This window comes from Thermobia domestica, chromosome 2 (assembly GCF_964235325.1).
Source record: "Thermobia domestica chromosome 2, izTheDome1.hap1.1, whole genome shotgun sequence".
In the NCBI taxonomy this organism is placed as follows: Eukaryota; Metazoa; Arthropoda; class Insecta; order Zygentoma; family Lepismatidae; genus Thermobia; species Thermobia domestica.
The window spans coordinates 17,974,588-18,001,412 of record NC_137455.1 but is presented as its reverse complement, the minus strand read 5'-3'; the positions used below and the strand labels follow the sequence as shown (position 1 = coordinate 18,001,412).

General features: G+C 36.3%; 1 protein-coding gene across 3 annotated transcripts in view; it reads right to left on the bottom strand.

Moving 5' to 3' along the window:
- Positions 1-25,880, bottom strand: part of Nsun2 (tRNA (cytosine(34)-C(5))-methyltransferase Nsun2) — a 68,847-nt gene extending 42,967 nt beyond the window's left edge. For 2 of the 3 annotated variants that reach the window (XM_081739605.1, XM_081739613.1), the window contains exons 1-8: positions 25,642-25,880; positions 20,231-20,320; positions 18,073-18,278; positions 15,093-15,270; positions 11,547-11,628; positions 6,701-6,841; positions 2,281-2,410; positions 796-926 (exon numbers count right to left, since the gene is read on the bottom strand). In XM_081739605.1, the coding sequence (XP_081595731.1) occupies positions 796-926; positions 2,281-2,410; positions 6,701-6,841; positions 11,547-11,628; positions 15,093-15,270; positions 18,073-18,278; positions 20,231-20,320; positions 25,642-25,704 (1,021 nt within the window). In that variant the 5' untranslated portion in view covers positions 25,705-25,880. The remainder of the gene's footprint in view (positions 1-795; positions 927-2,280; positions 2,411-6,700; positions 6,842-11,546; positions 11,629-15,092; positions 15,271-18,072; positions 18,279-20,230; positions 20,321-25,641) is intronic. The other variant, XM_081739595.1, reaches the window with a different exon arrangement.
- Between the last annotated feature and the right edge of the window lie 945 nt (positions 25,881-26,825).

Below are 26,825 nucleotides of genomic sequence, written 5' to 3'. Positions count from 1 at the left end.
GTGTTCACTGCGACATCCGCGGGCTTGGACTCCTGTTAAAAAGCTTCGGCGCAGGAGTATAAGTGGAATGTTGTTCCAGACCTGTCTACTACTCTTGCTACAGAAACATGTAAACCAATGTCTTCACAAAGCAGCAAAGCTTGATTCATACTATGCAAATAAGCAGCAACTACAAAGAAAGCTTCTGGCTTGTATGCCACTATCCCCTCAGTGTAAGACACAAACTTAATAGATTACGAAATTTAACTTTTTCAATTACCTTACTCTCACCACCGGGGACTAATTTAGCTCTTTTTGTAGTCACCTGTTATTCACAATGACCATGCCAAACAAACAAAATCTTATTCAGTCTCTTCTTGTACCCTCAACATACTTTCCAAAAACATTCACCGCCTGCACTCTGCTCACGTCTGTCTGTCTTTTTCAACTACGTCTCCACTGAATAAGTTATTATTGGCTTTTAACTTATGCTGTAGTATATAGCTTTTTGCATTTTACACAAATATACTTATTCCATATCAATCCCAAAAACATTTTAAAAACAATTTAAAACTTCCAGGTTCCTCGTCCAATTCCAGGCTATTTCCAGGTTTTCCAGGTCCGAAAGTAAATTCCAGGCTAATTCCAGGTTTTTAAGGTTTTCCAGGTCAGTAGACACCCTGTTATAATTTAAAATAAAGTGGGTTTTAAGCTTTGGTCAGTGTTTCTTTTGTTAAAATAATCAATCCAAAGCCATGGATAGTCTTACTATTAAACTCATATATGTGGAGAAATATATATATATATTAAACAAACCTTCAGTTTCAACCATGAGCCTATGCATTACTGCTTCATCCTCTAATGGATTCAAAGAGCAAGTGGAATACACTAATCGACCTCCAACAGTAAGAAGCTCTGCCCCACGTTTCACAATACGATATTGGATCCTGAAAAAGGTACGACATTTCATAAAAATACAAAGATTTGATTGATAATATGCTATTAAAAGATTAACAAATTTATAAATATATACATACAAACTTACAAAAGCACTAGTAAATTATGGTTTTATGGTTTCCGATCGTCTATATTTAATCGATGTATATAAATTGAAGTAATCGAGTTTGTAACACATCACACAAATATAGTTGAGGAGATGTTTGTATTTTTTAGTGAAATTGCACATACAGATTTTTATTCTTTTACTTTAGTTACCGAACTACCGTAACTTGACATAACTGGCTACCAAACTGTCCACTGAATTTCAATTGAAAGTGGAGCGTATGTTTAGAGTTTATACAACTAAAATACTTCTATTACGGACATTCCCACAGTAAAATGGCCCACCATTGAGCCAATGATCACCACTCACACCATAGATTCTTGACAACATTTGGATTGAGGTGAACTATGTTTCGACATTTGCCAGGCAACTAACATTGCACACGTTGAAGTCCGTTAGTCTTCTTCGTTTGTATTTAAGGAAAAAAAAAGTATGTGTTTAAGAAATCTGGACGACAAATCTTTGTAAGTTATGCCACTTCCATTTGGCACAGTCCTACGTGGAACAAGCTGTATAATCTTTACAAAGCTTTCTTCCCTTACATTATATTTCAACGAACTAACTTCCCAAGAGAGGTCACTGTTCATAGGTATGGAAATGAAAATTATATTTAGAATATATTGACTGAACTATTTATTAACCTATAATGAAGAAATTAACTGAAAATGCCGGAAAATAAATATTCCTTTCAATTTTTTTAAAGAATAATACAACTTCTTTTATGCAAAAGAGACGACCATCCTCATTAAGGAAGTAGACAGAATATCTGGGTCAACTAGTGCTAATTCATTTATTCAATTTGAAATAATCCAATGATATAATAATTTAGTCCATTTGAATGACTACTTATATTTTCAAAGAATTTAAAATTGTTAAACAAATTTAGTTCACAGGTATCTTAATACATACTAACTCAAACATGCCATTTTTAGTGTTTCTTCTTCTTCTTCAGTTTTATACATGACAATAGAAACAAATTCTTCAGCTTTATGAAATATAGGTGTGCTATACATGCGCGTGTGAGTGCTGGCTGAATGCTACTTGTGCGCGCATCACACCAAATCCATTAATAAAGCAGACAACAACAAAAAATTAAAGTTTCGAAATCACTGCTTTCACTAATCAGGAAGTAAGATTTGCTGTCATAGACCGGCATAGAAAATATCTGAAAATTTACTTAAAATTAGAAAATATCTGAATAAATTAATTTTAGTTAAATAACAACATCAAGAACTAACCCATGCAGATTGTTTCCATTCGCCGCATTCCATTTCTGCCATACATCAGGATTCTTTCGCAATGTTCCATCACCAGAACATGGAACGTCGCATAAAATTCTATCGAATTTCAGAATTCCTTGACTGCCATCTGGAAAACAAAAGTTTAATAATATATAATCAAACTCTTAATTAACAGATTTTCTACACTCTTCAAAATGAGTAATTAAGCGTATAGAACAAATTTCATTAATAAGAGCAACCTATAACTATTGAGAAAGAAAAGTGACCGTAAGAATCAAATAAAATCAACGCAATATTCATAATTACCACTTCTGAGACACAAAAAGCAATGTAAAGATAATAGTGTTTCAAAAATGGTTAAGCCATTGTGTGCCTCTGAGGATGAGTGAGCGAATCTTCCATTAGAAATATTGGAGGAAAGCTGAATGTAAAACACTACTCGGTGAATGTTTTTAGCAATTTCACATTCTTTGTACACCGTAACCAATGCTTTTTCATTAATAAGGAGAAAACTTGCAATTTCCTGTTATAATCCATGTCAGTCTCCAATTATTTAATCCACTGACCCTTCATGGCCAAATGACTAACGCCCATACCTTTTGCATGCATGATTCTGAGTTCGATTCTCGGTAAGGGTGCTTGGCTTAGATAAAAACGAAATAATGGTTTGTGTCCAGTTGTAAGCAGTAGAAACCATCTCATATAGCCTCGGTGCTGCAAAGGAACGTCAGATTCCAATCAAAGTACATGATTACAATGAACGTTCTTAATATTTCTCTTCCATTAGCCGATATACAGTAAAAACATGGGCATGACTGCACCAAAATTCGAATCTAGGTCTCCGGCTTGGTGTGCTAATGCATTAACCACTACGCTACAGTCCGCTACTTACTGAACACAAATATTCTATCACTCTTCCGCTCAGATCATATGAGCTGTAACTTCTGTTGTACTTGGACAACTACAGAACACCTCTGATAGCTGGATTATATCAGTCATTTTCATCCATTTACCATACATAAATACAATTCAACCGTCAGAAGTGTTCTGCAACGTAGACAATAGGATCGTGCATTTTTCCACTTCCTGTATTCGCACCTACAAAGCAGGCGTGATGAAATAAAAAGTAACTCTCTTTAGGTTTCAAAGCCACTTTTCATTTCAGAAATCACCGGCGGTCTACTTATCTGTTCACTAACTCGCCAGAGGGGGTCATAACATAGCAATGATATATACAAACCGTATGGCAATGTTGTTAATTATATCATGGAAGCCATGAAATGCGACAAAAATAGCACTCTGTTTATGTAAAAAAAAAAAAAAAAAAAAAAAAAAAAGTAAATAAATAAGCCGCTAAGAAGGTGAGGGCTCCCATTGAACATTTCAACATTAATAAATATTTAGACGTATTACTGAGTTTAACTTAATATTTAGATTTTACTTTTCACAGAAATACAAACAAGTGTGTTCCTGCAACCTATAAGAAATATACGTCTTTAGGTAAATTATACATTCACAAGAAACTAGGTCACTCGTTATTTCCAATGTTTGGATTAATTTATTCATACGACCACAAATTAGTTTCTACAGACGTCGATTTAAGGAATGCAGTAAAATCTACCAAATTTTTAATTTACGTGAAAGTATGACTGACATAAATACACTGGAAAAATGGAAAATTTTAAGCTTATACAATCTGAAACTAATCAGTGAAAGAAGCCTTTAGGAGGAAGAAAACACTATTTTGTGGGACTTTGAATAAAATGCTTCGTGTGGAGTATTGTATTGTATGGGTTAGAAACATGGACATTACGCAAAAATGATGAAAAACGACTGGAAGCTTTCAAAATGTGGGTGTGGAGAAGAATGGAGAGAATTAGCTGGGTCGAGCGGAAAACGGATGAGAGTGTGTTAGAAATGAAGGGGGAAAAAGAACAATTTTAAATATTAAGTAGAGGAAAAGGAACTGGTTGGGACATTGACTAAATAGGAACTGTAACAAGAGGGATGTGCCACAGGATATGGTGGCAGGAAAGAGGGCGGGGGCAAAGACGACTACAATTAATGGACGATATCAAAACAGAAAAATCGTACGTAAAGAAAAAAAATGTAAATGAAATATTTAAGTTTTACGTCCAACGATTATGCCGGTTAGGCTAAAGGAGACGGTGATGATGAGTAATGAATGAAATGGTGGAATGAAGAAAGTGGGAAGAAACAGGAGAACCCCGAGGAAACCCACGCACACGGTTTGTTCACCACAAAGTTCACTTGGCGGAGGCTGGGATCGAACGCGGAACCCCAAGCACCAGAGGTGAACGCTCTACCACTGAGCCACCGCGGCCCCCGTACGTGAAGAAGAAGAGGATAGCGGAATACCAACTTTCATACACATTTAAAACTTTTTTCTTTTCTTTCTTTTTTTTTTCAGATCACCAAAGTTACTTTGGAACAAAAAAAATAAAATGTGAATGAAACAGTACTTACATAGGTATGACCAAGTCCATATAAAAGCTAGATTCAAGAAATAAATCAGGAACTTAAAAAACACACCTAGCATCACAGGTTTATCGAACACCTCACTATGCGTAAACATAATATAAATGCATGGTTTACATGAATTAGCATCGTAGGTTGAAAGGAACGCATTTCAACCACACTATATTCAATTTACAGATTCAAAATCTCAATGCAATCAGAGGAAATTCGGATAGACATTGATTGTTGGGAGTGTTTAATCGGGACGACAGTGACGAGGTTCTTCCCTTCGCGAAGAAAGTATCAATATTAATAGCTTTATTTAAAAATAAATAAATAAAGAAAAATTAATTTTACATTTAGAAATTGTACTTTTACAGCTATAGATTTTCATTATTAAAAGCGCTACAACATACCAGAGCAGTCAAAAAGTTCTTGGAATTTTGTTGCAGCCCTTCATTGTCTCAATATAAGTACATATTTATTTAATCGCCTTCAAAGTAGGCATCTTCAGAACACCCACACCCTGCTCAACTGCTCCTACCATTGACGGAAACACAGACGAAATTCCTCTTTTGGTATCTTCCGCAGTTCAGCCGTCACGTTAGTTTTGATCGTCTTCTACGGTGGGGAAACGGGCACCTTTGAGGTCAATTTTTCCGTAAAGCATTGCCACCGTAAACTGTTTTTATTAAGGCTATATCAAAGTCTCTGAAGCAGGTTTACCCAATTTGCACATGCACTTGATGTATGTGCGCTGCTTAAACTGTGACGTCGTGCCACAGATCATGGATCACATTGTGTCCTTAACGGTATCTGCACCAAGTGATTACCACGCACTCCTCCGTCCAGTTACACTACTCGTATACATTGTGTCCTTAACGGTATCTGTACCAACTGATCACCACGCACTCCTCCGTCCAGTTACACTACTCGTATACATTGTGTCCTTAACGGTATCTGTACCAACTGATCACCACGCACTCCTCCGTCCAGTTACACTACTCGTATACATTGTGTCCTTAACGGTATCTGTACCAACTGATCACCACGCACTCCTCCGTCCAGTTACACTACTCGTATACATTGTGTCCTTAACGGTATCTGTACCAACTGATCACCACGCACTCCTCCGTCCAGTTACACTACTCGTATACATTGTGTCCTTAACGGTATCTGTACCAACTGATCACCACGCACTCCTCCGTCCAGTTACACTACTCGTATACATTGTGTCCTTAACGGTATCTGTACCAACTGATCACCACGCACTCCTCCGTCCAGTTACACTACTCGTATACTACCTATTATGACCTGTTCACATTTCGTCGGTCCGATGCCAAAACCGCGAATGTGCAAATTTTGCTATTTTTCACCTAAGTGCAGTTTCATGTTGTTTGGGGCACACAGATCCCAATATCAAAGTCCCACTTGTGAAATATGAGTACGTATATTAGAAGTTATCGTCAATTCCTAAAACATGTACCTAAGTCTATATACTGATTTTTCGGAGTAAGTTGAATACTAAAATGCTTATAACTCAAAATCAAATTTAGCACGTTCGCGGTTTTGGCATTGGATCGGCGATTTGTCAAATTCATAATCAGACAATTTAAGGACTATGCTGTACAAGGGTCACTGTAATTGCATCACAAATCCCAAAACTACAACATTCCGGGAACTTTTTGACTGCCCTAGTACCAATTTGATAATCTGTAGCATATTGTTTAATTTTACGATCTGTCCTGAAATTTACGTCTGTTTCTCACATTCTAAGTGCCTACATCTCTATCTGTTAAGCAATATAAATCGCAACTTATCGACAGTATTACTCAATCACTTGTAACACGAAAACAACAAAACGAACTTGTAATTTCCACAAAGAAAGAAAGAAAAAAGTAAAAACTACGCCATTTTTAAAATATGTAGTTATACTTACCCTCTTTTGTAACATTAAAATTTGGCATAACGGATGAGTCATGGTTCGTGATTACTACGCACGGGCTTTGCAGTCTTTTTGCCTGATGAACCAACATGTAGCACCTCTTATTATCAACATCATTAGCTACTACAAAACCATCTACGAAAGAAAAGAACATTATTTGAAATAACATACTATCATAATGGAATTGAATGCTAGAATAGCATTTATTACCTAAGTTAAAAACCTTATCAGACTCGCCATTTGAAAGTGAAATGCAATCACGTACCAGTCAATCGAGTTGTCATAGGTTTAAATGTTATTAAAAACACGTAGGACATTTACGGTGGCCCGTTAACTCAAAAAAAAGTTATACGGACAGAGTTGCGATATAATCTATATTACGTTTTTAGTTGTGCACTTTTTATGGCTGTCAATATCTTACGCTTAATATGTGTATGGAATTTTTCCATATAAGTCTGTGTGTTCCAATCTTGGTTCAAATTTAATTTGGATGAATTTTGTTTAATAAAACATGTTCTATATATAGAATGTCGCTATCCGATTTTAGTAAATTTTCGTTTATTTTATATCATGGCAGTTATGGACTTTTAAATGTTGGGATAGTCCTGAGACGTAGGGTTCTTTACTGCTGTCTCTAGTTCGTTCTTTTTCCTTTCTTTCTTGTATTAATATTTCTTTCAGATGTGAAATTTCTTAAATGTACAAACAAACTGGTATAGTTCATTGCGCTATAACAGTTCTGTAAAATAATCCTTATATTGAGTTAAGTCCTTTCAATGATTTTGAATAGTTTCATGGCCACATTTATTTCAAATTAACTAAAAATTCTACTTAAATGTTTTAGACTATGTGAACTGCATTCTCGAATCAGTTATTGATTGCTTATCATAATCTTTAATATAACAGCCGTAAAGAAAATAAAAAGAAATCTTTCGTTTTACGTCTTACGGTTATGCCATGTAGGCTTAAGGAGACAGTGATAGTGAGAATGAATGGAATGTATAAAGTGGAAGGAAACGGAAAATCCCCGACAAAATCCACGCACACTATGTTTTTCCACCATAAAGCCCACTTAGTACGAGCTGGGATCCCATACATCAAAGGTGACTGCTTTATCACTGAGCTACTGCGGTCTTGACCGCAGTAAAGAAAGTAGTATCTCCGAACTGTCCGAACATTTACAAAGTGATGTAAAGAAATGAAAGCTTGACTAGAATCGGACTGATAGTAATAGGGAAAAAATAATAAATCCATTTTATAAAAGACAAGAATCCAAATTCAATTTGGACAAGAGTTGGAACACAGTTATAGAACTACATGAAGAAAACAGTACACTTGCTAAAGCATCTAAGATATGACTACCCTAAAAATGAAAAATTAGTTCACACGCATAGGAAACACGTACTGTAGACTCAGATGCAGTTCTGACTATATATGATCTTTAATCTAGCAGGCTAGGATAAGTATCGCATATGCTTTTACTAACATTTAAACCTTCTTTTTAATTTCTTCACCTGATAGCAAAATAGTCTGATTGGTTCTGAAATGTCATTGTAATTTGCACTTTTGTATGAGGGGGAGGATTTTTTTCCTTTAAATTAAACATGCTAACCAGTTCATTTTTGAATCTTAGAATGTCCTACACTCCTATCAGCAAGTTGATTTCACCACAACTGACGCGTACAAGTAACCGAGTAGCGATTATATACGGATCTATCCGTGTCTCACAACCGCGCACGATATTATATACAACAACTGCAAAGTTCGGCGACACAATGACCCAAGATTGCTATCCAAGGTTCAACCTTGGGAAAACGTTCAGGCAACGGAAAATGTTCAAGAGGCATGACAGTAGACAACATCACCGAAGCTGAAATACTACACACACGAAAGCACTAACAGCTATATAAATCAACAGAATGAATATCTTGTGTAATCAATAATTATCTCCAAACTATGGTAAGTATACAATTTAAATTAAATTGAGTTTGTATGGTTCAAAATAATAATAAATTTCGTATTAATGCATTCTTTCTTTCTTTCTTCTTTCAGGTAACCTCCAAGCAGTTCACTATTAATATTAATTTTTCAACGTTCTAAGTAAGTACGATAACTATTACATAGGCTTTTTAGAGTAGCAGTAGAGTAAGTGAAAAACTTCCGTATGGAATTGCAAGCAGTACCGTCTCGTAGAGTAGCGAACAGAGTTTCCTTGTAAATTAGACTAGAATATACTTGCTTGTACTGTAGATGGGTTGCGTTTTCTGTAGTATTTATCTCAACACACGAAGTTTGAACAGAATTATATATATCATGTGAACACATGATTACTCTAATGTCAGAATTTGTCACCTATATATTAAAATCTTAGGTTTATATATTGTCCGCCATCCTTTCGACACTGAGATCTCGAAAACCACAAGTGCCAGAAACGTGCCGTTTCCACTGGCCAATTCCAAATTTTATGTAGATTCTCCAGTTCTCATTCAAATTTTCAAAAACCTTGTCGTTATTGTTCTATTCAACATTTTATGGGTAATTTTGAGCCCATAAGATTAGCATTGTTGCAGGCCGAAACTATGGTGTTAGGCAATCAGTAGAGAAGTTACTGTACGTATGGCGGGTTGACGAACATACGCTTTGCTCGGCGCTTTGCTTAAATCTGAATGGCAAAACCTATTGCATGCTGGCAACATTAAAGACCTCAAGAGACGCAATGAGGCATACTAGAACGAATAGGGATTTATTAGGAGAAAAAAAATATTTCCACTTGATATCGTGTTACTTCTACAAATTTGGTACAAACTCACTCCAACATCCATAGATAGCAATTCACTTCCTTTGTGAATCTCCTATCCTTTACTTGTGTGAATAAGGAGACATGGACAGTAAGAAGGAGAGTCATGGTCATAACAGAACGATGCGCTGAGTAGACAGCGCAGGTTTAGCTAGTATTTATATTAAATTTAATTGAGCTTCTATTTACTTAGCAATTACGGACATAATTTATGTATGAGCTCATTCGTGGCTAAGCGGTTAGCGTACGCGCCTTTGGCGTAGATTAAGGTTCAATTTCCGGCGGGAGCTCATGTGGTTCGGATTTCACGTTAATCAGTAGATCCCGAATCATATAGCGTAGCTGCTGAAAGAAACTCAAAATAAACTCAACTCAATAATTTATGTATGCAGATTCTTAGTAGCATAACTTATATTTCGTTTTTCATTTACAGTATTTATATCTGTATTCCCTTCCGTTGAAATTAGCTACTGTACCAGGGTATGTTGTATTTTTGTATTTTAGTCAGGGCAACGTAAATAACACATCCACAAACGATTCATTATCCATCTGACAAAAGGGATGTTTCTGTGTAATGCAGGAATGATATGACTTCGAAAGAAGCAATATAGAGCTTCTTCATGGCTAAGCAGTTAGCGTACGTGCCTGTGGCGTGGGAAAACTAGGTTCGATTCTCAGTGGAAGCTCATGTGATTCAGATTAGAAATTAATCAGTAGATCCACGTCTCACATAACCACGCTGCTGAAAGGGAAACTAAACTCAAAATCAACTCAACTCAAAGAAATAAAGTTAAAATTTAAACAAAAAATTTGCTTATCTGTTGCTTAATTCATAATTGACATGAAGCTGCGCAGAGATCAAGTTATATGATTAACCAGGGGGTTGGTACTTAATGATTCATATTCTGAGCAGTAGCAGTAGGGACATAATCATAAAGGCATTTTCAATTCAATTCAATTCAAATGAGCTTAAACTTATGCTACCTCAGCAGCTATGTCATGTCTTCAAATATCAATTTGTGTATTGTTTACTTCTTTATAGGTAACAGCGGTTTCTACTTTACATTTAGAAGCTAATTTTCGCTCTCAAAACTTATCTAATTTACTTTCAAATCATTTCGATTGTGAACATATTATATATATTTGTGCATTCTTTTAAAAGTATTTTCTCTTTAATTTCAGATTCCCAATGGCAATGTTTTACACTCATTCTTGCCAGTAATTATATAGCCAAATATACAGAAGAAAATTATATATTGGAAATAATATGTAAACATTGTAAGTGCAATTGGAACATAAAACAAATAGTATTTCAATAAAAGTAGGTGCAGGTTCACTTTTTGTATACCATAATCAGAGCAATTAACATAATGATACAATTAAAAGAAAACTTGTACATTTATCACTTGTACTGCTTCAAGATGGTGCATTACAAGATGAAAATACTCGATCCAAGATTTAAGTAGTACATATATATATATATATATATATATATATATATAGGGTGTTACATAAATATTTCACAATATTTTGAGAACATATTCCTCCCATCAAAATAAGAAAAAATGTTCATATGGACCTGTGCTCAAAAGTGGATAGTTTCGGAGTTATAGGGTGCTGAAAACATGAAACAAGTGAACTTGAAAAGTTCATAGCTTCACTACTATGGGACCTATCGTAGTTGGATCAAGACATCACTGAGGAACTGGTAGGTCTACGTGAGCTATCCAAATATCCATGTTTAAGAACGCTACAGTATTTGCACACCAATTTTTAGAGAGGTGGGTGGAGGGTGATCAAGTACTCCCAAACAGCCTCTCTAAAAATGATTGTGCAAGTACCGGAGGTTCTGAAAGATGGATATTCTCATTTTGATGTGAAGAATATGTTCCAAAAATATTGGCACACTTATGTAACACTCTGTATATATATATATATATATATATATATATATATATATATAGTATATATAAACACAGTTGCAAACGGAAGATATCCAGAATAACATTATAAAGATAGAAAATAGCCAAGTAATAGACTAACCTGGAACTTTTCCTTCTTCCGCGTGAAGTAATTCTATCAACTGAGCCGTTTTCGATCCTGGAGCAGCGCACATGTCCAGAATCTGTAAAAGAAACCTTTTTAAGTACGATATAATAGTCATTAGCGTTCTGTTGTTACTGGCAAGGAATCTTGAAAGTTTTCTTGCTGTTCTTCAGATCTCCAAAACTACTAGGCGTAGAATTTTGAAATTTTGTATGTATATACTCCCTACGTACCGTAGGCTGATAAGATGGAGTTTTACGAAATGAGTCCCCTAAAGACGAAAACGGGGATGAGTGTTTATGTAACACCAGTAAAACTGGACTTGAATCAACAATTCTTTTTTTTAAAAGTGTATATCTTTCTCAAATATTTTCCATAAATCATCATCTTTCCGAGCGAAGAACGAACATTTTGCTAGTTAGTTATAATTTGCACTAGATGTGAAGATCATTATAGATTATATAGATTGTTCACTCTAAATCATAATATACATAATTTGTTTATCTATACATATATATAAAAAAAACATTCTAAATTTTGTTAAAGCATTCTAAATTATAAGTCTAATGCCTTTAAAAATGCATTGGCAAAAAAAAAAAAAAAAAAATCTTAAAGTTATACTAGTTAATTAATTTTCATGTGAAAAGGAAATAATCAGGCTCTAAACTTGACACAATTAAGCCATTAGTTAATGAATGAATATATGTCGTCGGCGTTAAGGTAGAAGTCACTAACTCATGGAGTTAGGTACTTCTTCCAGTACGATAACGATATACAAGGTGAAATATATGACGTTCTAAAGTTATCAGGCTAGATGTGGCAGGTGAAATTGTGATGCTAACTGTGGTTATCCTTAGAATAATAATGCAATCTGCTACATCTAGCCTCACAATACGTATCAGAACGGCGTATATTTCACCTTCTATATAGTACTCGCACTGGAAGAAGTGCCTAGCTCCATCCGTATGGTTTTGTAATTAGTGCCTGAAAGTCGACGAATCTTTGCTTCCAAGAACAAATTATTATTTTCTTTGAATACGTATATATGTATACAAGTTCGAAGAAAATCTACTACCTCTACTCCTGATATTAGCCCCGAGAAACGCAACATATTTTTCAAGCTTCTTCCTTCCAAACTATTGATGGATTTTGACCAAATTTTGCATGCTGTCAAAACTACTGATGACCAGATTTAGAAAAAAAAAAATCTTAAATAGCTTAAGCCACGTAGAAATAACCTTAGAAAAATCATTCTCCCATAGAAGTCAATTACGTGAAGCGACGCCTAGATATACGCAACAGTTTATGTAAGTATGTTTATCAGTGCTGTAATATTTCTAGATTTTCTTCATTACTTACTGGAAAGTGCAGAAATCGGAATGAGCAGGCAGACGAGTAGTCTGAATGGTTAGAGCACCTAAGATTCAGGGGTGGGCACTAATTGCAGTCAACTACAATATCTTGGGAAATTAAATGAAATGTCTAGTTTCACCTGCAACATTATACCCTTGAGGCTAAAGAGCAGATGGTTAAAAATGACTGATTTTGAAACAATTGGTGGAAAAATAACGTGGGAAGTGTAGAATATGGGAACAGAGCACAAAGTGCTTACAAATAACACACAGACTCTTACGCAGTTAAGAGAGAGAGCATGTGCAAATGAAGATAGATTATAAAGTTAGAGACTATGAAGATATAGATTGAATTGTTGAAACACGATTAGTGTAATTGTGGATTACGATTGATATGGTGAACTGTGTTCCAGAAAGGTACAGATTAAGACTGAAGGTACTAGAAGAATTAAGTTGTGTGTTTAATCTATATAAGATGTTTACAGCAGGAAGCAGAATAACTCCAAGAAAGCTTATGGACACAAGAGTTTAATATTGTCCATCATAAATTCAAATGGCCAGAGATCGAACCAGGGACCCTTCGCACCCAAAATGAGCGATCTACCACTGATGCTTAGAAGTTGCTGACACTATCACTTAAAATAGTTGTTGGAGAATAGGTCCAGTATTTGCTTATTAAGAATTACATTATTGAAGTGAACCGAACGATAGCGGAAAGAGGGGGAGGGGGGGTACGGTGGCTCAGTGGTAGAGCGATTACCTCTGGTGCGTGGGGGTCCCTTGTTCGATCCCCGGCCAAGTAAGTTTGTGGTGGAGAACATCCTGTCCCAGGGTTTTCTCGCGGTACTCTCGTTTCCTCCCACGTTATCATTCCACAAATTATTCCATCATTATTCACTTGCTTTAATCATAGTCTCCCTTAGCCTAAAGGGCATAGTCGTGGGACGTTAAACTGAAAGATTTCATTTCATTTTCCGAATGATAGCGACTGAAGCTCTATTACTAGCCGAACGAACCATACATCTAGCTCAGCGCTGTTCAAATTGCGGCCCGCCAAACCGTTTTCTACGGCCCACAAAGCTTTTACGATTCACAAGTTTTATTACTAATAGTATTTTCATTTATATTTATTCATTTGTTTAATGTTCCCACTCTTTTTTCAAAATAACGCATCCATTTAGCGCTTCTGTACAACAAAAAGGGCGCGGGCATCCACGGCAACAGCTTTCCCTAAAAACTGAATTGGGTTGGAAAAGAGTATCGATGTTTCATAGTACTTATTTGTGTAAAAGTGCATTTACCACCATGAAAATTGTGAAGAATCGGTTCAGAAACTGCCTTGGAGATTCTTTTCTTTTACATCTCCTGCGGCTCGCAACAATAGGAGTGGATGTAGATATTCCAGCCCTTGTAAACGCTGCTAGTCACCCTCATTTGTCACAGATTGGATAAGTAATATTTCAAATACCTTTTTTATATTTATCTTTTGTAGCGAAATAATAATAATAATATTATTATTATTATTATTATTATTATTATTATTATTATTATTATTATTATTATTATTATTATTATTAAGCTGCGGCCCTCCACTTTACTAGTAAAGACGGTTATGGCCCTCAGGCTCATTATAATTGGACACCACTGATCTAGCTTTTCTGATCTCTAGACGGTTCGACTGATCTCAAGCGAATTCTAACGATCATTTCATAGCGAATATGGGAAAATTCGAAGCAACTTGGACGCGAGCGCACGGAGTATTATAAAATAAATATGGTACTTACAGAGAATGCTTTGAGGGAATATTCATAATTAATATTGCCGATATTCCGAATGAGATGTTGTTCTCCTACCAAGCTACTTGAGGTTACGAATTCAGTGCCTCCCTTCTTCTCTACATATTAAAAAGTGCTTGACCACTCCATTAGAATACAAGTTTGTAAAACTGACAAACACTATTTTCTTACTTTCCTTCGAACACTCAACTCATAATTAATAATTGCTGAAGATATAACTTCCGAAGTTTAATTAGAGTAACAGCACTAAATAAATTAATAATTAACGTCCATAATAATACACAAACACTAACAGTGTGCAATGAACACTATAATTGCATAAGTTAGAACAATATTTATTACCAACAGCTTAAACAAACCACAAGAATAGATAGAATATGAACATCATCAGATACCTTGTGATGTGACTGTACATCTAATACTAAGGGCGGTATCATGCTGACAGTTTCTTGACGACTAATGTTTCCGCTCTCAGTTTCAGATATAAGAAAATTGTGAAGTCGAAAATATGCTTCAGAACGACGTATGTCTTTCCTTGTCAAATGCAGCTGCCAAGCCAGCTTGTCCGGATACCTGCAATTAAATTAACGCTATACAATAAAAAAATATAGGCAGTAGTTGTATGACATAATGTGTAAAAGGATCTATTTTAAAAGAATGAAGCACACCTGCCTCTCCGTTCAAAGGAGAAAATCAATTTCCGACTGTACCTGTCAGGTGCGTCACTCTTTTAATCGGTAATTTCAAAGTTGAGAGGTTACCTGTTCCCCTTTCATTGTTTCAGAAACAATTTTTTCCCCTTATTACTGAAAAAAATTTCTTCTCAAAATGTGATTTTGGGAACACGATGGCTCACTGGCAGAGCGCTTACCTCTGGTGCTTGGGGTCCCTGGTTCGATTCCCTAGCAAGTAAGTGTGAACAACATTCTGTCCGTGGGTTTTCTCGGAGTACTCCAGTTTCCTCGCACATTCTCATTCCACTATTTTTTTATTATTATTCACTTGCTTTGATCATCGTTTTGCTTAGCCCAAAAGGCATAATCGTGTGACAAACTGAAAAAAATTCATTGCTAACTTGTTTCATCGCAGTACCCAATCACTACATAGTAGGTAAATCACTCTTGGACGAACGACTCCACTGGAAACAAAATAAATCATGTCTAGGAAATTTAGGAGGACTTTAGATGTCATGTTTCCGTCTCTTGGTTAAGCACTTTCCCCACCTCTAATCTTCAATTTTACTACAAATTCTTATTTTCTCTCGTTATATTCTTAACGCACAATATGTCATGGTGCTCCTCAACATCAACATTTACATTAAGAGAATAACATTCTTGTCACTCAATAGACACAGAATAAACTTGTAGAGATAACTACTCTACAAGGCAAAATTATATATACCTATTTGCCGACGTATAAGATCTTATTTCCTGTATTCAATTTTCAGGAAAAAATATTTTCGTTGCGTATTATATTAAAAGAAAAAAAACGTGATATTTTAGCAAGAAAATATGTGGGATTAATAATGCTCAACTAAACATACAATCGCATGTATATTCAGAGATCATGAAGCGCTAAATAATGCAATTCTATCCAAACTACATTTACTAAATCAATAAACTGTGTGCAGTCAGAACGCTGTTTTGTACAGTAAGGAAACCGGAAGACATTGAACAAGACAGAATCGGGAATACTTATTGAAACTAAAATAATTATAAAATCTCTTTTGGCGTATAAGGCACATTTTATTTTTGGATTTATTATTAAAGGAGAAAAAAAAAAAGTTCATCTTATGCACCGGCAAAGACGGTAATTACAATTTAAGTCCTCAGGTTTCTGCTTTCTAGATTTTCTTTTTAAATATAACGTGCCGTGCTTCATTGCTGACTTTTATACCCAGCAGAAAGATATGAAAAGAGTCATGCATTTACAAAGTACCACCCTACAATCTTCCTAATTTAACTATGAAGCAAACAACAATGGTAAAAAATCCCATTTACAGATCCAATAGCCGAGCAGCCTGCTTGAAAAAATTTAACCACTTGCATATCACCAGTACATTCAGCACTAGTTTAGAAGCTGAGCGTTAGTTTCTGGTAGATTTTTCTTATGCTCTGGATTTCTGAACAGAATAGCTTGGTTAGATGCGTTTTGTTAGTTTGACTCGTTATCAAAAGAGGACAATACTCTAAACCGGATAACTTCTTTGGAATTCATGAGGAATGACCTCAGAATTAACCCAAATTATACTAGCAACGTCAAATATAATAATTATATAAGAACTTGACAAGGGCTTGGAATAAATGTAATTTACTAAGAGATGCTATATGATTCATATTTAATATTTAAACAAAACACTGAGATAAAACCTTAAAATACTTTGTGCTAAAACATTACCTTTATCAGGATAGGATGTCTTTTATCTTTTAGATATAACAAATATATATGACAAATGGACAAAATAGTGAATTTTATATCACACCTATTCCTCTATAGATGCGAACTCCAAGTAGTCTGATTAGTTCAGCGCCGATTTGAAGTGTGATAGAATGTATGCTGCTTAGGAAGCGGAGACGGTAGTGTAGTGGTTAATTCATCAACACGGTAAGACAGAGACCGGGTTCGAATCACAGTCCAGTCGATCAATTATTTTCATTCTTTGCATATCATAGAACAAATATAGTAGTTATTCGTCAAATTTATTCAATCCACTTATATAAAGGTAAAATTAAAGATTATTTTTAACAGTTTCACCATTTAGACTTAAAGAAACAATGAGGAAAAATAACGAAATAAATACAAAGAAGTCTTGCAATCGTTAGTCATATCTACTGCACTATCATCCAAGCTGATAGTCAGGTATTGTTTGAGAGAAAGGAGTAGTTTGGGTGTGTGATACAAAATATGGTACAGTCCGCAGCAAAGAACCTGCAACATGAGCATGTAAGTTTATTGTGAAACTACGCCTAACAGCCCAGGGAATCAACATAACGTCTAAGTGGCACGAATCACGCCAGGAGAAACCTCGGTGTCCTCCCCTGCATACTTATTTTGGAATAAAAGACTCCGTCGTCTCACAATAAACTTACATGCTCATGTTGCAGGTTTTTTGCTGCGGACTGTACAAAAAGACAGAAAAGAGGAGGGGAGGAGGGAGAATCATAACTGATGGATGATAGTAGGCTTAAAGATTGTAACGCCTACGTCAACACGAATAGATTAGCGAAGGATGATACGGTACTCAATTTTCTCAACTTGTAGTAAATAACCTTTTGTGATGAAGAAATATAATTATTATATCATGACTTACTATTTTTACTATGATCTTAAACGCAGCTAAAATTTTTGGGAAGAAAACAATTTATATGAACTTACCACGGCAAACAAACAGGTCGAAAATCTTCACTTTCGTTCTGCTCTCCTCCCCCAGCCAGGATCTCCTTGAAATACTGACCCTCGACAATGTTCAACACAGCTTTCGCTTGCGATTTGTAACCGGTGATTCTAAAAGCTGCTGGAAGACTTCTTCTCAACGCATCCATAAACTCACCCCATTCTTCTTCTGGACAGATTTTTTGCGCCTAGGAGGGAGAGAAAAAAATAAGATAAAAAATAAAATTACATTCTCAATGAAACTAATTTGAAGAGCTTTCTCATAAATAAACTTCAAAGGTTTGTTTGCGCGAGTGATGCATCGTGAAGTTTGAAAAACTGCGATACTTCGTTGACTTTATTTCTGTTTACATTGTCAAGCATGCTATTACTTCAGGGATATTTCTTGAACTGCTTCCATTCAATATTGCAGTTGTTTTTTCAAACATCACGACGCACCACTCAGGTAAACAACTTGGGCTTTTACAGAAAATACTACGTTGAAATATACACCTTGCTATTTTCTAACTTGTTGCGGACTCATATTAATGGCGAATTTCCGCCAACTAGGTAAGGTATCCAAGAAGTCCCCGTACTCCTAAGCTTGAGTATCACAGAGAATAATGTTCGTGTAATTTTAATTGCAGTTTTGGCAACACTGCTTTCATGGTCACAGACAGCAATGTGTGGTATCCTTGCTTTCAAGGTCAGGTGGGGCATTCTAATTATGATGCCATGATAGATGTGAGTGGCTACAGTTGCACAATTAAGGAACAGAAATGGAGAACGAGGCCCAATCTGGAATAATAATAATAATAATAATAATAAATTACTCATGGTGGGGAATATTCAAAATTAAATGAAATGAAGTAATTCAATTTAACGTTTCACGATTACGCTAAGGGAGACGATGATTAAGGCAAGTGAATAATGGAACAATGGGTGGAATGAGAATCAAACAATTATGTCGCTATGTCATGGGTGGGAGGAAACGGGAGTAACCCGAGAAAATCCACGGACACGATGTATTCCACCACAAACTTACTTGGCCGGGGATAGAACCAGGGACCCCACATGCACCACAGATAAACACTCTACCACTGAGCCAGGCCAATATTCAAATCACATGTCTGATCTCTCATCATCAGTACAGGACAAATGAATTTATTTTTTTTAGCTTAACGTCCCACGTTATGCCCTTTAGGGTAAAGGAGATGAGCGGTTACTAAAAGTGAATGTATAGTCAATTCTCTTGTGCTCTTCCACCAGGAATCGAAACCGGTACCACTATGCCAAAGATGCACGTGCTAGCTACTAGACTAGCAAGGAGGACACAACAGATAAAAAAAATCACGCGAAATTGTGGAGGAAGCCGTTCGAACGATAACTCCTCAGAACTCAATATGTCTAGGAGAAGCAAGCATTTGAGTTTAAATCTTAAACAGAATATCTGTAGTCTCATTTGTTTTTTCCATAGAATACTGCAATAAATCACACGGATAGAGTAATAATTCTATTTCCAGTGAAGCGGAGTACCTGACAGCAAGCAAGATTACAGAGACGATCGAGATACTGAGATTACTTAGTGTACTGGTTCCCAACCGGTGTAAAAATGAAATCTTTGAGTTTTACGTCCCACGTTTATGCCAGTTAGGCTACAGGAGACGGTGATGATGAGAAATGAGTGAAAAGAAAACCCACGAGCACGGTGTTTGTCCACCACAAAGTCCACACGGCGCGAGCTGGGATCGAACCAACGACCCCAAGCACCGGAGGTGAACGCTCTACCACTGAGCCACCGTGCCCCCTCCCAACCGATGTATCGTGACACATTGATATATCGCGGAGTCCCATACAGTGTGTCGCGAAATTTTAGAGAAAAAGTATAGGAGTCAACGTCTCGAGCGCCAGCAATAATGCTGAGTACTACATAGTCACTTCTTTATATAAACTTATAGGCTTATAGTATTATACAATTAAAAATCAAACAATTATGTCGCTATGTCATGGGTGTCGGTCGTCAGTCAAAAGGTGTTGAAACTACTAATTTAGTGCATAGATATTAGAAAACAGTGGTATGAAGATAAGTCAACTGTTCTATAATATCAGTAATACACCTTCTATTAGTCATTAAAACAAAATTACAAAATATATATATTACCTTGTAATAGTTTTCAAAATCTGCATTCTCTTTCACAATGTCTTCGTAGGATATTCGCTGTGTTTCCGGTGCTTTATCATTCTGTTCTTTCTGAAAGAAAAATAAAATCGAATTATCTTACAAAATGTTTTACGGGCCACGCCACTGGCACATTTTTCGAATTTAACTTGCCGAAACTGTGAAGCTACATGTTCTTTACATCGATCTAATATAAACTTAAACACGAGAGAAAAATTAACTTTGAAGTAGATAACTCTATTAAAAAATACCGCAAATAAGACTGTATTGATCATTTCTGATTTCAAGATCGCAATCCACAAATGAAAATAAAAATAAGAACACACTAATGAATGTACGAAGGTAGGTTAAAGTTTAAATTTTTAGTGTAATACTCAATTATGTATAGAAAAAAGTGAAGTCAAGTACTTTGCGTGTTACGCAAGGTTACGTTTGTCTCGAGAAAGATACCAGAGAACTGGATAGGTATCAATGTCATCAGCGTCCGTGTTAATTGCTTTAAATTTTTGATTCCTCTTTGGAAACGTCATCAGCATCACTTTTATTGTCGTATTATAAAAATTCTTACTTTTACGTCTCTTATTGCAAGTTTTGTTTTCTTTCAAGAACAACTAACGCAAAGTATTAAGTGACTTAATTTCCATTTTTGATTGCCCTTAATAATTACCTCTGAATTTCCTGCTAAAAATAAAATTAGGGACAATTATATAAAGTATAAATTAAAGCCAGGCCTAGGCATATTGTAGAATTCCGCATAAATTATTGTGAATAGTGCTTTTGTAAACAGTGAACTGACGGGAAATAAGGGAACAATCATTAAGGGCAATCAAAAACCGAAATTAAGTCAGTGAATACTTTGCATTAATGGTTCTTTAGAAAACAAAGCTTACAATAGGAAATGTAAATGCAATGATAACAGTGATAAAAATAGAAATGATACTGTTGACATTCCCCGAGACGAAACAAAATTAAAGAAATAAAGGAGGAAAAACTAGGTGAGTCAGTTTTATTATGAGCCCTATAGCTTCTATAAATAGATATTCATTATCCAAAGTTGAGTATTTCCGTCATGAAAGTTAATTAGTCCGATAATTAGCAGTTGAATTCCAGTTCATAATTGAAAATGAGAAAAATAAATAAATAAATAAGGAAGGAAGGAAGAAAATGAAATCCTTAACTATTACGTTCCACAGTTGTACCGGTTAGGCTAAAAGAGATAGTCATAATGAGAAATGAATAAATTGGTGCAATAAAGAAAGTGGGAGGGAGAAAAACCACGCACACGATGTTTGTCCACCACAAAGCTCACTTGGCACAAGCAGGGATCCAACCAAGAATCCCAGAAAAGAAAGAAAGAAAAAAATCGTATTTTACAGTGTATACCCTAATAACAAGTGTCTGCCACTTCAGTTTTAAAGCACAAAGAATTAATAAATACACACATCTGAAAATTAAGCCTCTCTCTCTCTTAGGCAAAGGCTTATCATGATTAACGACTGTATACCTGCGTGGCACGCATCTCCCCTTCCCGCTTCCTTCTGTAGGAGCCGCCAAATTAACTTCTGATGATTCATCAGTATAAAGTAGTTGGTATATTTGAAGATAATCTTTGTGTAGTGTATTGTGAAGGATATGCAGATGCACTTTGGGGAAGAAGAATGAGATTGAAAAAGAATCTGTCAGCACTGGAAGCAAGAAATGCTAACAATACGTGTCTTAATCAACGTCAAAACAGGGCAATGTATGCTAATTATAATATTTATAGTAGAAGGCCAGGAAACTAACACAACGGTAATGGAAGGAAACTGCACTTCTTTACTGATAAAATAAAGTTTTTTTTTGTTTTGCTATATTATAATTTTAGTGCAGATTAAGAAAATGGGCGCTACTTTTTACAAATTTTACTGGTATTAATCTAACTTACTAACCTAAGTCTTGCTTGTAGTAACCCCTAGCACAAATTGATGGATGTGTCTCTCGCATGACTAGTCCTAGTTTGCAGGCATATTATCAATCTGTACGCAATTGTTCAAGCATGCGAAAGGAAAATATGATTCTAGAGTGCTTTAAGATATTGTTTAAAGTTATAATAGAGATTATTTTAGAGAAATATAAAATGTGGCGTCCATATTCTTAATCTGTATGTTATTGGTGTTGTTATAGATAAAATACAGGAAATAATCGAATTAATATGACACAAATTCCTCTATATGTCCTAATTCAATTATGTACAAAATGTAAAAAAAAAAATATATATAATAAAAATAAAAAAATAAAAATAAAAAAAATAAAAATAAAATAAAATAAAAAAAAGACAGGCCAGAGAATAGAACCCAGGTCCCCAATTGACTATTCTGATGCAATCATCTGATTTAGGATTTAGGACTTAGATTTCTGGATTTTGGCATCTAAGGCCATTGTGCCCGTCACGTTTTGAGGGATGACGTCCCTCGGCGAGCACACTATCCGGGGAAAGAGCAGGAAGAAAGGATTGGGAAAGGAAGGAAGCGGCCTGGGACCTAAAAGTTAGGTACCACCCCTGCATTTGCCTGGTGGGAATAAGGAAAACCCCATTCGAGTTGGCTGGCCTGAAAAAGCGTTTTACACTTTCCTTCGCAAGTGCCCCACCGGGAATCGAACCCGGGAACGCTCGCACCGAAGGCGAGAGCGTTAGCGACCACGCTACGCGGAGCCACTTGCAATCATCTGATGTGGATGGTATTACTATGTTGGTGCATTTACCACTATGCCACCTAGTCAGCATCCTGAACAGCCATGTAGAGGTTGGTGATTAATCAGAGATATTTTAGTTTTATTTATTTATACGTGTTTCTGGACATCACCGACATCTATGTGCATAAGCCCATGACGTATGAGGGATGACATTCCTCGGCGAGCGAGTTATGTATGTTCGGTACCATACCAGTATTTGCTTGGTGTAAATGAGGAAAACTATGGATAAAAAACGCACGATGCTAGCCTGAGAAAGATGTTACAGCTTTCCAATTGAATGCCTCGAATGAAATGGAACCCGGGACCGGTCGCACCAAAGGCGAGAGCATTGGCGACTACGCTAGGCGGACTCAGTCCGCGAAACTTCAAATGTACTTAATCCGAGTTCGATTCGCGGTCATATTCTGCATTTTTTTCACTTGCATGACATATGATCTCATAGTTGTTGATCGAGAGATGTTGGGAGGGGAAAAAAGAAAAACGCAATCTCATTCTGTTATAATCTAGGCAAACTGAAAGGGCTAACTGCTGTATCAACGGACCAATTTTTGAAAATTTACAAGATGAATTGGAGAATTTATTTTGGTTTGTGAGGAACGGTGAGTGTAGGTAAGATGAGGGGGAATAGTTGGAGTAAAGAAAATACTTCTTGTTGTTAGTTGTTTTTGATGTTATAAGCGGCAGTATATATTGAGGCAGTGTGCAAATAGTGAGTAAATGACAAGATTGTGACATATCATGTTTGAGTTTTATCGAGTTATACAAAAGCAAGGAGCATCAGTTGCTGAATTATGTGAAAGGCATGATCTACTAAACGGGCGAACAGTTTATCGTAAGTGTGGATATGAACTGAATCCATAGAAAAGAATATCTAACAAAATCTAAACTAATCTAACCTAATTTGGTGCATTTTGGAACTTCTCAGATGCCATTAGCAGGGCCGAATCTACGAAGTATTGTGCCCGGGGCAAAGACGTACATCTACCCCCTTCCTCCCAATCTTGCATTGAAATGGCGCACGATACATACTCTCAACGAGATGCGCCCTTGGGCAAATGCCCCGAATTGACCCCCCGACATCCGGCATTTAGTATCTCCTCCAAAGCTGTGCAACACACAAGCCATGCAATTTATGACATATAAAGTGTTTTTCCCCTGGCCCTATTTATGCGAATACCCATCACCGCTGACGTGCCTGCTCAATACGGACGCAATTCTTTGCTACTGCTGAGGCCCTCTTGCTGTACTCCTGCCCTGACTCGGTTCGTGTGTTATTTAGTTTTTATACTATACGTCCACACCAGAATATTATTTCGAACAATAATAAATATCAAGTGAGCCAGGGACACAACCTAGTATTTTCGGAGAAAAAATAAATAATATTCGCTGCTGGTGTAGTTTTGGCGCACCACAACTTGGCAGATTTACAGTGAAATTGAATATTTTTCATGAAAAGATATATTTATAAGGAACATATTTCTGCGGGCGACAAAATTTTATACAAAGCAATACAACTGTACAGGTATTTCAGGTTTACAAGTGTAGGGTTACTAGTGTAAAACCATTACCAGTGCTTTACGGAGGAAAAAAAATAAGCGAGTGCATATGAAAGATGATTATTACATGTTATTTTTCATAGGCGGTGTATTTCTGCACAATGTACAGAAGATGTATTTTAGGTTTACAACTGGAACGTTACTAGCGTAAAGCCATGACAAATTCTATTGAAACTCACATATTTCGCAAAATCTACTTCTTTTTCACTGGCCACGCTTACGCGTAACGCACCATCGCTGACGCGCCTGCTCCCTTCGGACGCACCTCCGCACTGTCCAACCAACTTCACCCTACTTTGACTCGGTTAGATAGCAGTCGTGCTTTTAAATGGCCACCTAGCACAGGCTGATTTGTGTTTTTGCACTGTAGTTCTCATTCCGTACATCCGGGAACCGTATTCACAGCGCATACGGAAAAAGAATTGTAAATTTTCAACAATTCTCTCTGGTGGCCCTCTTGAATTTTATCTATGTCAAGTGAGATTTTTCATGTCGTCCAGCGCAAATCGTTCAGGAAACAATAAGACGTAAATTAGTGAAACAATTACAATTTTTCAACAATTACTTCTAGTGGTGCGCCAAACCTACACCTTCACGCATTATTCATTATTTTTCGATATTTGTGTGGTCCGGCGATACAGCAGTAATGTCCAATTCGTTTATAGTTAAGGAGCCGCACTTCCCATTTAGGGAAGGACGAGAAACGCCATACTTTCAGGCATTATTCATTGACTATCTAGGATGTTAAAAAGTAGGTAATAGACTGAGTTCTTGCCCTTGTACTTAGGGTGTTTAGGTAGTGCAACAGTAAGATGTATCCTCGTGCACGGGAGATGAGAAGTAGCTGTTCTTAACTATTACCACATTTTCAATGGCCGTATACCAGCCAGGGCATATACACCTGTTTGTAATGTTGGTGAATACTAGCGGAAAATATAAATATTCTTTACAGATCACCGAAGATTTTAGTGCAGGATTCTCCAGTGATTACTACATCTCTATCATTATATAAAATCAACAAAGCAGGAACAATATCATCATGACAACTACAGAAAATATTACAAAACTGTTGTAAATTAACATGCTTTAACAGTGAAAACATACCCTATTTCTCCTCTTTTCAGCGAAGTTATGGTCTTTGCTGCGGAAACGTTTTCTCTTTCCCATAGTGAAATTCCTTCTTATGTTATATTTACAAAACTGTTGTGCACTTAAAAGACGTAAGAAAGACAACTTGCTAATACCGATCAACTTTACACTGTCATTTCATTCAGACCGCTTTTAAGTATCAATTCCACTATGGCTGCTACGCGATAACCAAATTTATCATACAAAACTTCGTGATTTTGTTTTGCATGACAACTGAACAACGCTATCCTCCGAAAATTTATTGACAGAGGTCCGATAGTGACGTGCAATAGCAAAAACGATACAAGATCTTTCAAATGAAACGAAATCTTTCAGTTTAACGTCCCATAATTATGCCATTTAAGCTAAGGGAATGAACCCCAGGAAAACCCACGGATACGATGTTGTCCACCACGTACTTACTTGACCGGGGATCGAACCAGGGATACCACATACCAGAGGCAAATGCTCTACCACTAAGCCACCGTGTCCCCACAAGATCTTTGGAAATAATAATAATGTATACGCACATCCACTGGGTGCATACACCTCCTAACACTTAGTACCTTTATTTAATGCTTATGTTTTGCCTGCCTAAGACACACTCATGGAACCCTGAATCTATGTAACCTTTCGACTTTGGATCACTCTAACGAAAATAACTGGATATGTGTTTCAAACCTATGTATATTGACTAAATAATGGAGCAAAAATCCTACTTTCTCCTGCGAGCTCATGATGTTTACATACCATCTTAAGCTGTAAGTCCAAATCTCACAAAGCATCGGTGTTGAACCTATGTGTAGATTTTCTAAAATCTAATATTATTTGTTATTATTTGATTGTCAAACTTGTTTATTTGCAATGTCTATAGGAGCCGAGATGGCTCAGTGGTAGATCATTCACCTCTGGTACATGGGTCTCTAATTCAATCCCAGCTCGCGCTATGTAAGTTTAATTATGGACAAACATTGTGTGCGTGAGGATTATCTAGTTTCCTTCCACTTTCTTCATTGCACCCTTTCATTCATTCTCATTATTACAGTCTTTTCTAGCTTGTGCGACATAATCGTAGAACGTAAAACTGAAGAATTTAATTACTTTTTGAATCTTAAATGTGGTAATAGCTACGGCATGGCTCGTCCTCAGGTTGCGGATCG